This window comes from Enoplosus armatus, chromosome 3, assembly GCF_043641665.1.
Source record: "Enoplosus armatus isolate fEnoArm2 chromosome 3, fEnoArm2.hap1, whole genome shotgun sequence".
Lineage (NCBI taxonomy): Eukaryota > Metazoa > Chordata > Actinopteri > Centrarchiformes > Enoplosidae > Enoplosus > Enoplosus armatus.
This window is the reverse complement of record NC_092182.1, coordinates 21,034,337-21,048,523: the sequence shown is the minus strand read 5'-3', so window position 1 is coordinate 21,048,523 and position 14,187 is coordinate 21,034,337. Positions and strand designations below refer to the sequence as shown.

Genomic DNA, 14,187 nt, shown 5'->3' with positions numbered 1-14,187 from the left:
ATGAGACTTCTCTGTGGGTTCATCACTATAGGCCTCACTCCTCCTCTGTCCTCAGAAAAGTTCTGTGTCTTCTGTCCATTCAGGGTCACTAACATGCAGAACTACCTCGACAGTGTGGGGTCCTTTATAGACATGACAAGTTACCATCTGTTGCTTTTCGCATTTAATTAAAAGAAACAGTTTGAGCTTCTTTACCAAGTAGGACCGTTTCAGATAGGTCTTGTGGTCTCCCACCCTCCCCATCCATCAACGACTCCAACTATCCTTCTCCTCCTTTTCCTCCCTACATCTCTCTCCCTCTTTCTGTCTCTGTGTCCTAACTCCTCCCTCTGTTCAGCCTGATGTCCACTCAGCCTTCCTCTGCTTCTCTTCATCAGACCAGTGTCTCTGACCAACTCACCTCTTAACACAGAACAACCACAGAGCGGATCAGCCTTTCACTTCAGCACAGGTCGGTTTGTTTAAGTTGTAAGGATAAAGAAAACATAACTGTAGGATTTAACAGTGACATACTGTTAGTAAGTTCATGTCTTCATGCTTCATTGATTTAAAAGTGTTCATTTGGAGAGAAAGTATGAAACCCTTTTTTCAAGAATAAAATGCAATGAAAGCAACAATTTGAGATTTGAGATTTTAGAGACAAAGTTACTTCTAATCAAATAACTATGAAGTGGTGCTGGTTGCATACAGTTAAGAGGCCTATCTTTAAAGTTGGACATTTCCTCTTATTGTCTTGGATAGAATATGTTTATGCTTCAAATATGTTTCCTGAGCATCAGCAGGAAAGGCATCAGATAGGAAACAACCTTGAAAAAGGTGTCAGTGTAAAAAAAACAAAAAAAAAAGCAAGCTTTTTCATTTGCAGTCATGCTGAAACTATCCCCAAACAGTGTTTTTATTCATTATTTTCTAAAAGATCGTTTGAGTAGTGTATCATAGCTTGCTGGATTGTCTGAGGTCATGGCTGTTAACATGTGTGATTACAAGATGAAATGCAGGGAATTTCCTGTTTATCCAGAGCGATCTAGACTTTCTGACAAACTTTGGCCGATGCATCTCAAACATCACATGAGGTCATCGCCATGAAAAGAACACATTGGTGTGGTGTCCATGCAAAGTGAATTCTGACGCATATACATAAGAGGTGGTTTGGTGCTATCTGAGCGATGCCAGCAGGCACTTTGCATTTTACAATCAGGAATGAACAGTCCTTCTCATGAAAGTACGCTGAAACAAGAGGAGGGAAAGAAAGAGCACTGCATCGTAGCAAACCGGTACCTCTCCTTTTATAGGTACTGTTGCTTCTAGCCTTAAGTGTTGCAGATGGCCTCTGTCTGCAGAGTAACACTGATCTGTAATATAGAGGAAGAGACGTCATATATACAGTGAATGGCTCTCCTCTGTGCTTACAGAATGCCTTTCGGAGGAGGAAACAAGTGCGGCTGCTGCCAGAAAACCGTCTACTTCGCTGAGGAAGTGCAGTGTGAGGGGAAGAGCTGGCATAAATCCTGTTTTCTGTGCAGTAAGTATTAAAGTTCTCAGGTAATCTGCTTCGCCTACTGACTACCAGTGAGTAAACAACTCTGAAATCACAAGAGGTGCCAGGCGGCAATGCAGAGTATTTGGCATCAGAGTAGGAAAGTGAGCATCTGCAGGTTTTCGCTCGGACATCTCAGTCCTTATTTGGATCCAGTGGAAACATGTGACAAAGGCTTGGTCTTCCTTAAATGGCAGAGGGAGGTACACATGCTCCCCCTCCAGCACAGACAAGTATTTATCTGAGCCAGCTAAGCACACAGTGTGTTGCGTATGCCATTTTCTCCTTTAAAATGTCACGCATAGTTTGTGGTAATGTCACAGCTAAACATCTGTGACAAACTGTCAAGAACTGTTTAAGTTTGGTTTGCTTTAGATGCTGAGCTAAAAAATAAAAAAAAAGACAATCATATGCAGATTTGTATTTCTAATTCATTTTTCCCCCCTCTTTTTCTTTGCTGTAAGTGGTCTGTAAGAAGAACTTGGACAGCACAACAGTGGCCGTTCATGTGGATGAGATCTACTGCAAATCATGCTATGGCAAGAAATATGGGCCAAAAGGCTACGGCTTCGGAGGCGGAGCCGGCACCCTGAGTATGGACACAGGAGAGGGACTTGGAATCAAGCCTGAAGTGTGAGCAAAACAGCACTTCTATTGAGAACTAGAATTATTGAGAACAGTATAAAGCTACAGACTGTTACCCAGACTATAGAATGACAAAGTGCACTTCATAAAATGCTTGAGTTTACCTTTTTGTGTGCACAAACAAAACTACTTTTACACGTGATGGATGAAACATGAAAAAGGATCCACTTATCTGTATTAGTAGCTTTTAATACATTTAATAAAGCAACGTGTTTCCGTCTCAGAGATTTCCTCCAGCTCTTCTGTTTCCTTACCGCCTTCTTTAAAGCTCTATTTTTGTTGACAGACAAACTCCTCATCGCCCTACAAATAACCCCAACGCCTCAAAGTTTGCCCAGAAATCAGGGGGCTCAGATGTGTGTCCTCGATGCGGGAATACAGTGTACGCAGCGGAGAAGGCTATCGGAGGAGGCAACGTAAGAGAGATCTACTGTTATCGTAGTTTATAAATTGTGCTTTAAATGAAGAATAAAAATGGATGATTTGTCAGTTCTCTGTATATTCTTGAGCTTTAATCAACTCTCTGCTCTCTCCTTCAGTCCTGGCATAAAGCCTGCTTCCGCTGTGCCAAGTGTGGCAAAGGACTCGAGTCCACGACCGTCGCTGACAGGGACGGGGAGATCTTCTGTAAAGGTCTGTGTGTATCAACAAATTCCATTAGTTGACGAACAGAAAACTATTCTGATAATTATTCATACATTTTTATTCAAATATCCCCTTGGTCCAACTTGAAATGTGAGGATTTGTTGAATTTCTTTGTCTTATGTGACAGTAAATTGAATGTCTTTGGGGTTTTGGACCCAAAAACAGAAACAATTTAAAGACGTCACCTTTCGCTTTAGGAAGGTGTTGAGGGCATTTTTCACTATTTAATGATATCCTATACACCAAACGATATCTTGATTGATTAAGGAGATATTCTGCAGATTAATCGATGATGAAAATAATCATTTAGTTGCGTCAAATCGCCTCCAAACTACACCAAACAGCGGCCACTAATGAGAACGTTTTCTTATGAAACAAATGCATACTGGGAAAATTCTCACATGAATGAGTCAATACTGCATTACTGCATTACTGTATTGCAGTACTTGCAGTTGTTTTGTGATAAGCGGTATAATTGCATGACACACAGTACATACAGTCGCATCTGAACCTCAACCTAGAAGCAGTTGCTCTAAATTACTTAAGACAGAGACCCAATAGGTCAGCAGCCGCTTTGACCTTTTGCCATTTAGTATATTTTTATTCATATTTGAACAAGCTTTCATGTTCGACAGTTTAAATAAACCAGCTGACAACTAAGAATCTATGTGGCTTGGCAAGTTGAGGTTTAATAAACCATTAGTTTGTCTCCCAGTGTGTTTTGCACAGTGTTTCTCAGTAATGTCTGTAATGTCATTCACAGGTTGCTATGCAAAGAACTTTGGTCCCAAGGGGTTTGGCTTTGGTCAGGGTGCCGGAGCTCTGGCTCATTCCCAGTAAAGCCTGAAGCCTCGGCCCACCTGGGACTGACATCTGCGCTCCGATATCATCACTTCCAGCATCCGTCAGTCAATATCGAGCCTATTTTACTCTGCCCTTTAACTCCAGCTACAGGCAAAGAGGAATGAAAGAAGCACACAACACACAGCTTTTTGTCACCAAGTTCACCAAGTAGATTTTGCTCTACGTGTTTGAATCTGGATTATGATGTCCTGGTTTTTGACTGGTTGAAAAACTAAATATCACGCTAAACATTTATAACACACTGAATTCTAACTCTGTGTTTGGATGTGCACAATGTGTGTGTTTAACAGGAAGCTGGCTCCAAAATAAAATACATTTAAACTCTGTTTGCAATACCAAGAGACACTTTCACTGTAATAACAGAACTGAGTTTGGCAAATGTTGAGTTTGATTAACATCTGAATGAGTTGTTGTCTGAGCGAGAACAAACTTAAGATCAACATGTTTCAAGACTGACAGCCTCACATCATGCTTCAGTTACACTCGAGATAAAGCCTCCCTTTCTGCCTTGCATGTCAGATGGTGTACATACTGTCTTGAGATATGTATTATTGCTGAGACACAAAATAAATATCTGGCAAAAAAAAATTCCCTTATTATTATTACTTACTCCCACGTAATGCAAAATTTGGCATGCCTTACACAGTTGCCATTGTTCTTTGTAAGGTTCTGGTCTGATGAAATCAGTGTGTGTGTTTATGTGTTCTTGGGTGTGCTTGTTATTCCTTCTAATCATCGTCAAAACAGAGCAAAATGTCAGCTGTTGTGGTGAACAACGGAGTCGCAGTGCTCAGCCCTGTCTCTGCCATCGCCGAGGAGTTGGCACACTGACCACAGTGCCAGGCAGCTGTGGTGGTGGTGGTGGTGGTGGTGGGTGGGAGGGGCAGCTGTTTGTTTTGGAACAGATTACAACATGTGTGAGTCAGCAAAACTAGGTCTGAAATCCACGCTAAGATGGAAGTATTACACAGGGATCTGTTCCAGAGCTTTCACTTGTTTAGATTCATAATAAACGAGTGGAACAAAAATGTGCTTCATCTCCGACCTCGGAGACATCTTAAAAAAAGATATGTTTGCCCCAAATATCCTGCAGTAAGTATTAAATTACAATGAACATATAGTTTAATTCTCTTCAGCCACCAGAGGGCAATAGAGAGACCTGATCGTCAGGTGAAATGATCAAAATATTTATAACAATCTTCTTCACTTGGAAAATAAATAAATAAATAAAAATAAAGCTAATAATTATCATTTGGTTTTAGGCAGAGAACATACTGTCTATAATTCACTAAAATACAAAGTGAAACTGCATCACTTTGATGGTAATTCGTTAATTTTGTAACAATATTTTAAAATGTTGTTTTCCGGTGTCTTATTATTGAAAATGAATTCGCTAAACTCCGCCCTCAAACAGCAATTATCCAATCATAGCTTAGCAACCACAGCGAGGCACAGCAGGTCAAACAATATTCTAAACCTTTCCAAAAACACAAGAGCAAGAGTGTAATATTAGACTTTACATTAACGCCACATTTCAAATAAGAAATCAAACCAAACATTGCTGCTGTTACTCATTTACACATACAAATAACGTCTGCATGATACAGCAGCAGTGAGCACTTTAAATTCTTTTTTAGGACAAAAACTTAAACAATATACTTTGCAAAGTATCGCATGTGAAAACTACTGGACAGTAAACTGCTATATAATCCATCGACATCTGTATGAGTTTCCCAGAGACAGTCCAGCAAACACACACAGCACTTTGTTAATCCTGCTGCCATATATACTGTGGAAATATAAGCAGCTGCCATGAGCCAACAGCCCGGATCTCAGTGTCATAAATCAAATCAGCATCAGGGACTTTAAAGTCCTGACTCAGCGAGAGCGAGAGCGAAGTCCTGCAAATTTTAACAATCTAACGCCACCACTAAAAGAAAGACTAAGACGATACGGTTACAGTCAGATAGTGCAAATGCAATTATCTTGTACATCCACAGACTGATTTCACTAGAGACACTGATTCAGCAGTATCAGTATTTCCCATGGTTACGTCCCATCTTTGATGTGAGTCTGAACAATGCACAGCGATTCTCCATACATATGAAACTGTAATAAATAGCAGGGCTGGTGGCCCAGCAGGTCACAGTCACTGGGGTCTCATGAGGCTGACAGCAGCTACACACATGTTACCACAAATGTAAAGCACGTGTTTAGAAAGCGAGCGGACGAACATAACAATGCAGATGCTTCCATAGAGGAGGCCACAGGGTGGTTTGAGGAGTATGAAAATGATGTGAATCATATGCTATGGCCTTCGCAGTCACCAGATGTCAACTCAGTCTAACAGCTATGGGAGATTTTGCACTAACGATGTTCGATAGGACCCTCCACCACCCTCATCAAAACACCAAATAAGGGAACATGTTTTGGAGGAATGTTGTTCATCCCTTCGGTAGAGTTCAGACACTTGAACATTATGCCAAGGAGCACTGAAGCTGTTCTGCCTTCGCTAGCAGCGAGCTAACCCTAACCCTAACCCTAACCCTAAAACTGTGAAGTTATGTTTTGGTGGCTCCTCTTACAAGTAAAACAACAGTTAATCTAGTAAACATAAGCCCAACAGTTAATTCACAGTAATGAATTGTCCTGCAGGACTTTTGTGTAGCATAATGTGATATCTTTAAATTGTCTGTTTTGCCCAACCAACAGCTCATAAAAGAGAAGTATAAATCAATCAATTATCAAAATAGTTGATAGACTAATCCATTAATTGACTAATCATTTGCAAATATGTAACTTGATTTGGTCATTTGACTTTATTTTGCTACTTTTCCTTGAAGAGAGCCGTTATTACTGCGATCCTCCGTCCTCCCTGCTGGCTGTGGCTCCGGTAAATGATATGTGAACACGGCATGGTTTACTTGTTCTGGTCTCGTGGTACCAACAGGCAGCACTTGTGGTCCAGTAAAACTAGGCTTTTGTTCATTTATATTCCCATGACTCAGATTAAAGTGAAACGTTTTTAAATCATGCTAGCGTTGTGGCTCTGTGTCGGTCCGTCAGTCGGTCCACATCAAAGCTGTTGTGTCACTAACGAGTGTTACTATGTACAAGACTTTCAAACTGGACTTCTAAGTTTGTGCCACTGCTGTACAAACTGAAGACAATTAAATCTCTAATACAAACACAAACCAGACACAAGTGATTTTGTGGATTAATTTAAGGACTTAATGTCCTTGCATGACTGAACTGAGCACTGAGATGTGTGTTCACACAGACAGACACATTCATCTGCTAATATTTTGCTCTGCACACATGCACACACACACACACACACACACCATATACAAAGCATGCACACATATGCAAGCTGGAACCCAGAATCAAAGAGTGGCAGCATCACATGGTGATGCAATTTGTCTATGTTTAGTCGGTAGGCCTTAGCTAAATGTATACTGGAAACTACATTCCTGCCTTAAAACCACGGCTTAGCATTGTCTGCAGCTATTATCCTAATCAGACCAAGGGGGCCCTGCAGTCTCAGGGGGGGACAGGGCACGTCTCCAACATCACTCTCAGTAGCCAAAGAAAATCTCAGTAACAAGACAAACTGTTTGGCTATGGCTGCTTGAGGTTTGCTTCAAGATGGGAACTGTCACTTGAACTTTCAATACACGCAGCAGCTGTCTGTTATAAAGAACAAAGCTGGTGTTCAAGAGCAGGGAAAGATCCTACCTAGAGCCTTAAATAGTTTACCCCATGCGAAAGAGGAAAAACAGATTCACAACTGACTGAAAACTGCTGAAGTGAAAGTCGACGAGGATGTTGTTTCTCCCGTTCTGGCACACAGAAAAGTTCACACACATTATTATAACGAAGCAGAGAGCAGTGATCTGTCAACACAACAGGAGCATCACAGTCACTGTTATCCTGAGACCACCCCCTCTCATGGTGTGTGTGTTTCTATTTAAGTCTCCTTGTGATAGAGAGGAGGGACAAAGGGGAGCAGGAGATAAATATTCCAGTGAGCTCTTCTCTCCATCACTTTGTGTCGGTCTGCATCCACAGCATCAACACAGAAAGGTAAGGCCATGAATCTCTGCTGCACTAAATCAATGATTACTTCTGTGTCATTTTATTCCCCCCGGTCAGCATCAAAGGTTGTGATGGTTTGATCTGAACTGAATTTTAGGATCTTTGGATTTGATCAGTTAGATTAGACATTAAATAAAGCATTGGTATTTGGAATCAATATTGCATTTACAGCAACTTTTTCACGATTAATCATATCGATGTCTTAAAATGTCTTGTCTGACCAACCGTCCACAACCCACAGATACTCAGTGTACTATCATAGGAGATGAAGAAAATCAGCAAATATTCACTCTTTTTTTTGGTATTTTGCTTATAAAATTACTTAAACTATTACATCGATTACCATAATAGTTGACAAATAATGTTCTGTCTATTAATTAAGTGATTAATCAACTAATCGTTTCAGTTCCAATCCATTAAAAAAAGCTTTAAATTAAAGTCACATTGCTACGACCATGTAAACTCTCTAAATCACTGTTAATTGGATTTAATATCACATGATCGCAAGTGACTTAACTTTGGAACAATGAAATTATTAACTGTTCATGGATAAAAGTTTTGCCATAAAATCAGTCCAGTTCATTGATTTGCAACATTGCCTAGAATGGCCTAAAACACCCTGAGATATCAAAGGGAGAGGTACCACTGGTATGGTGAGGTAAAGTTGAAACGATTAGTCGATTAATCAATTAGTTGATCGACAGAAAAACAACCAGCAACTATTTTGATAATCACTTAATCACGTCATTTTTTGGCTTTTTTCTCAGTCATATCAGGAAAATGATCAGCCGATAAATCAATAATGAAAATAATTGTTAGCTGCAGCCCTACAAAATCTGAAACAGTGGACAAATGTATATAATCTCAAGATATATTATATACCATATAACTCTGTAGGCACATTATTTTCATCCTTTTGCTTGGTAAAGTCAACTGTTCTCTTTCTTAAAAAGTTTATCTCAGTCCTGTTCTGAGAACTGGGCACCTTGTTTATATTTGTGTCTTCATCCAGTGGAAAAGTCGGGGTGAAAGCAGGAAATGTTATCTGTCTGGAAGAGCTGCCATGCTTCTCCATGTCTGCCATCACTTTGCTCTCTGGCAGACGTGTGTGCTATCAGCACTGAGAGGTGGCTGCATGATTTTGTCCAGCAGGCCTTTCTATGAGTAAGACGTAACAATACCCGATAAACTAAACAAAACAGGTTGTGAAAAGTCACATCATGTAATAATTTAATATATAATTCACAAATCACTGCTAAAGAATAAAAACTGAGTTACAATTAACACTAGATAACTTTAAAAGATCAATGGATCTCTATATACACTGTATATTTCCATTCTTGTAACACTATACGCTCGACTGTGTGGAGCTAAAAGGGAAACCATAGTTAAGACCCATTGGGGCACTTGACCCAAGTGGTCCCCACTGTTGAAAACTTCAGAGGCAAAAGGTTTTATTTTTGTCTTCCAGGGGGAATTGAAATAGCCAAGATGCCTGAGAAAGCGTAAGTGTATTGTGTTTCTGTTATTGTTTCCATTTCCAAATCAGAGTATCAGTGTCATCCAGCAAATGGGATTTATCTATAGAAACACATGATGAAATACAATATGGCAACTATCAGATTCAATTAACATGTTTACAATACGCAATTGAATGATAATGCTACATTTCTGTGTCTATTGTGTCCTTTCTTTAATTTCTACCCACAGACTGGAGGTAAGATTTCACAAGACACTGCTCGCTAAGAAATCTCATAATTTAACAGGATCACATATTAAGATTATCACTCGGCTACTAAAATGTCACGTGAAATTAAAAAGAAAAGTGTCGTTCTTTTTGCAGAGGAAATCTAAAATCTCAGCCTCCCGCAAGCTCATGCTGAAGGTCAGTCCTCCGTCCAATTTGCACAGTCTTAAATAAGTAAACCAAACAGTTCAATTTACTTTGCGTGTGGTATTTCAGAGCTTGATGGTCGCCAAGGCCAAGGAGGAGCTGGAGCAGGAGATGGAAGAAAAAGAGGAACAGAAGGAAAAGTACCTGGAAGAAAAATCTCCTCCAATACAGACCAGTGGCATGTCCCTAGCAGAACTACAAGTATAATTCTACATGGACCACAGAGATGTTCATATTTGCAAACTAAAACTCACTGAAATATTGTTGCTAAAGATTTGTTATTTCACTCAGGAGGTGAGAAAGTTAACATCCAACTCCCCTTTATTTTCTATATAGACGTTATGTGAAGAGCTGCATGCCAAAATAGACGTGGTGGACGAGGAGCGGTACGATATTGAAGCCAAAGTCTTGCACAATAACAGAGAGGTAACCGAGCTCTAGTTAAGAAAGATAACAATGAACAGAATTGATCATTTCCACATCAACAACAAATATCTAAAACACATGAAGTAGTCCAAGTCCAACAATTAAATGAATGGATTCTACAATGGGACACTGTCTGTGGCAAATGACCAAGATCAACTCCAACTCTTCTGGCTCCACAGATCAAAGACCTGAACATCAAGGTACTGGACCTGCGAGGGAAGTTTAAGAGACCCAGCCTGAGAAGGGTGAGGGTCTCTGCTGATGCCATCCTGCGCTCCCTGCTGGGCTCCAAACACAAGGTCTCATTGGATCTGCGAGCTAATCTTAAATCGGTCAAGAAGGAGGACACAGAAAAGGTGCGTTTTGAGGAAAAACAAAAATTAAAAATAAAAACAGACAAAGCTAAGAAGATGCTTTTGGCCGAAAAGACAATGACACAATTCTGATTCATTCCCACGGCACGCAAGGTGCAGCTCTGGCAGCGATGCTTCCCAAGGTGATAATTTATGTTGACACTTTAAGCCTTTGGCTGATGTCCATATCAAGGGTGACTGCAAAGTGTGAAACAGACAAACCACCTTTCTTAGCCAAAACCACCACTGGTGCAAAGGTCAAAATATCAGGTTAAGTTTACCAAAGATTCCTACATGCCAGTGAGTGTTTCTGTTTAACACCACACTGGGAAAGACTTCAAATAAGTACGTCTCTGTGATTGTCTCTATGCAGGAGAAGACGGCGGAGGTGAGCGACTGGAGGAAGAACGTGGAAGCCATGTCGGGCATGGAGGGCCGCAAGAAGATGTTTGATGCAGCAAAGGGCCCCAACCAGTGAACGGGTGTGATTCAACAAACAGCTGGCTTTCATTTTACGTCTAAGACCATCACTTGTAAACCAGAGAGAGTAGAGTACAGCACAAAACATACACATATAAACTCACAGGGTAGAAGTACAAGTACTTCGCAGGGTCACAAAGGGTGTTTTGGTATTTTATATAAAGTACATTTTCTCTACAACTCCCACGTTATCTGTGCGTTTTGTTTCATGCTCACTGAAATAAACACGGCATATGCAGTCTCTCTTTCTGTGTCTTTTTGGTTGAAGTTCATTATTTAAATTTGAACTAATAAGAAGGGAAAGCTTTGCATTCTCACACACACACACACACATTTTAAATGAAGATGCAGGAATAAAGCTTTTTTAAAGACAATGCATTCAAAACGTAATCCAAGTCAGATAAATTACTATTGCAATGAGTGAAGACCCAACTTTCACCAGAATACAGGCACCATTCACCATTAGGCTACTTCAATCACATCAACAGCATGAAACTAAAACCAACCCGACAGCACACAAAGACTAAGCTCGATAACAACAAAGAATTAATTCACAATCACTACCAATGAAAATGAGGTAGCTGGACGAGCAGAAGCTAAGACAGCAACATGCAGACCTGCAGGAGAGACACACACAATATGAAAGCCACCACAAACAATACAATCCTACTGTAGCCCGGTGAAGTGAAGCGGGGATACCTGGCATCTCTGCGGGGAGTAAGTCCTCTGAGAAGAGTCTGTCTGCGGGGCGGGCGGGGACAGCAGCGGGGAGCCGCACAAGTATCGTTATTACCTCCAAATCTGTCCGGAAACAACATGACTGTACTGTTGGCGAGCTAGCTTCATCATGAAATGCTAAAATGAGTCAGTGGGCAGGACATCAACAGTTTAAATGGCCCGCTTCGCTGTGAAGGGTGCGTTTGATATATGCTGCAGCAAATGGACTGTGTCATGCGTGTGAGTGGGCTTCACTCCAGCAACACAATTCATTATTTATCTGCCAGAGTTTAGTCCCTAAAGAATGAGATGCTCTCAAAATGTAGCCTGAAATGGTGCTGGAGTTTTTATTTAAAGGCGACGACCTTGTATGTTTGTATTAATGACAGATGAAATGTGTGAAATTACAACAAAACTCCTGTCCAAGATGCACAAATAAATCATGTTAATATCTATAATAGGACTTAATTTGCAGATTATTTTCTCAATTAATCGATTAAATATCCCAGAGCCCTATGTGAAGTCAAAAAGTTTGTTTTGTCCTCTCAAAGGTCCAAGACTCAAAAATATTCACTGTATAGTGATAAATCATCACATTTGAGAAGCTATAACAACTAATGTTTGGCATTATTGCTTAAAAAATGACTAAATAATCATACAGTCGTTGATTGTTTCAGTTCTAATCTATAATATTTGAGTTTTTCAAGTTACTCATTTGTATTCTGATTATTTTTCATTTCCACCACAAGGTGGCAGTATCAGCTCACAGCCAGTTTACTGAGACAAAAACAGAGATTTTCCAACCAGCAAGTTTCAGTATCTGCAACTTAAGATAAAAAACATGGATGAAGGTAGCGTTTATGTCTAACTAACGGCACTGCTTATCATTAGAATAGATAGATAATAAATCTTGAAAATACTGAGACCAGTCTGAGCTGATCCATGTCAGGACTGGTGCCGTGTCAGGGTTAGATAGTATTAGGAGGTGTAAGTGCTTCCTGTTGTTTGTTTTAGTTGACTCAGGTGCCAGATGGGTGCAATACGAGCAGGAGGAGAAAGTTTATTCAATCAGATGAAAATACTCGGAACTCAATTCTGTGATTGTCCGACTTCCCTAATGCTGATTTACGGATTTTGTTGCAACCCACTCAACGGATATTAGTAAAGTAACACAAACTCTAAACATTCAAGCACAAACGTCTTTCATTAAGGTGTTTCATTTATCATATGTATCTGCATTCACTAGCTTTTTATCCAGTAAAAGAGAAGTGCCAAAACGTCGATTGATAGAATTAAAAAAGAAATGACTTTATTTTGGGTTGTGAGTGTGTAGCTTTCCTCTCCTTCCTTACATGCATTCCAAACATGTTTTATTTTTATGAAAAACCCATTACAGTTTCCTCTTATATGTCAACAACCACAGGACAAAACCCAGTTCAAATATTTGACACAAAAATAAGAATTTTATATATTCATCCGAGATGAATATCACACAAGATACTACTAGTACATCCTCAAAGCCTGCAGGCACGCTCTGTCGCATCATGGAGCCTGTTAGGGACTTGCATCTACATTAAACAAACAAAAGCAACCATTACATGGACTACAATGTACAGGGTCTGACAGGGGACATCCCTATGTGAGCAACACAATAACTAAAACTATACACAGATACACAGATACACATTCACAAGGAAAAATGATAATAATTACCACTATGAAGTCTGGATATAAAGATTCAGATCATAGCTTTTGTTTCTTTTTTTTCAATAGTTTCTAAATGTTTATGACAATAAAAAAAATCATAAAAAAATGTCAAATTCCTGGGGCTTCCCTTTGATGTTCTAATAACATGTACATCTCTCAAGCTTCAAATAATTAGAAAGTTCAGTTCATCTCTGTGAAGGAGTTGGCAATATAATAGATCTCCAGTGCATAGCAATGCATTGCTGCCAGTAGTTCTAAATCAGTATTATCATGTGAACTCCAGTTGTCTTGTCTTGTAGTACCTGATGAATAAAATCGAATAAAAAATAGATATCATAATGCATACACATGGATAAAATATCAACAACAGATTTCTGAGGATTTCTGTTATTCCTAATATGCTTAATAAACTTCCATCAGAGACATGAAAGACTTATTATAGATTTACTTTTATCCTCTGAAGACTTGCCATATGTGACTAGACTTTTATTAACCCCCAAAGACATCAGTCTCAGCTTGGGACTTGCTTTGACAAGATTTGAGACCTGACTAGAACTTGTCTCGACCGTCTTGAGGCTCAAACCCGCCCCACAAGACTTCAAAACCGCATCAACTGATCTGTAAACAAAGCCAGAGTCGAGGTGGCGGGGGAAACTCCCCTCAGTCAACCCCGTAAGCAGCGTTACATTTTGGCTCACAAGAGACATCTGTTGAGTCATAATCCCGACTGTGGGGTCAGATACAATATTGACAGCAAACACTGGGAGTATCAAAAGACTTGGCATGTTATTGCATGTAAGGACTGAGGGCAGAGATTCATG

The 14,187-nt window shown here is 39.9% G+C and overlaps 2 protein-coding genes across 4 annotated transcripts; both read left to right on the top strand.

Annotated features, from left to right (window-relative positions):
* Positions 1 to 384: 384 nt before the first annotated feature.
* On the top strand, positions 385 to 4,263 carry csrp1b (cysteine and glycine-rich protein 1b). Its single transcript, XM_070902269.1, has 6 exons — positions 385 to 451; positions 1,413 to 1,522; positions 2,002 to 2,170; positions 2,469 to 2,598; positions 2,722 to 2,815; positions 3,591 to 4,263. The coding sequence occupies exons 2-6, from the start codon at positions 1,414 to 1,416 to the stop codon at positions 3,665 to 3,667; spliced, it is 579 nt and encodes a 192-aa protein (XP_070758370.1). The 5' UTR covers positions 385 to 451; position 1,413; the 3' UTR covers positions 3,668 to 4,263.
* Positions 4,264 to 6,394: 2,131 nt separating this feature from the next.
* Positions 6,395 to 10,940, top strand: tnni1b (troponin I type 1b (skeletal, slow)). 3 transcript variants are annotated; one of them, XM_070902342.1, is made up of 6 exons: positions 6,395 to 6,417; positions 9,635 to 9,674; positions 9,753 to 9,884; positions 10,020 to 10,109; positions 10,289 to 10,465; positions 10,836 to 10,940. In XM_070902342.1, exons 2-6 carry the CDS (start codon positions 9,666 to 9,668, stop codon positions 10,938 to 10,940), a joined length of 513 nt encoding a protein of 170 aa, XP_070758443.1. In that variant the 5' UTR covers positions 6,395 to 6,417; positions 9,635 to 9,665. The 3 variants fall into 3 exon arrangements, with proteins under 3 accessions (XP_070758443.1, XP_070758444.1, XP_070758442.1); XM_070902343.1 differs by lacking the exon at positions 6,395 to 6,417 and adding an exon at positions 8,420 to 8,428 and having other exon boundaries at positions 9,633 to 9,674; XM_070902341.1 differs by lacking the exon at positions 6,395 to 6,417 and having other exon boundaries at positions 9,444 to 9,674.
* The last annotated feature ends 3,247 nt before the right edge of the window (positions 10,941 to 14,187 follow it).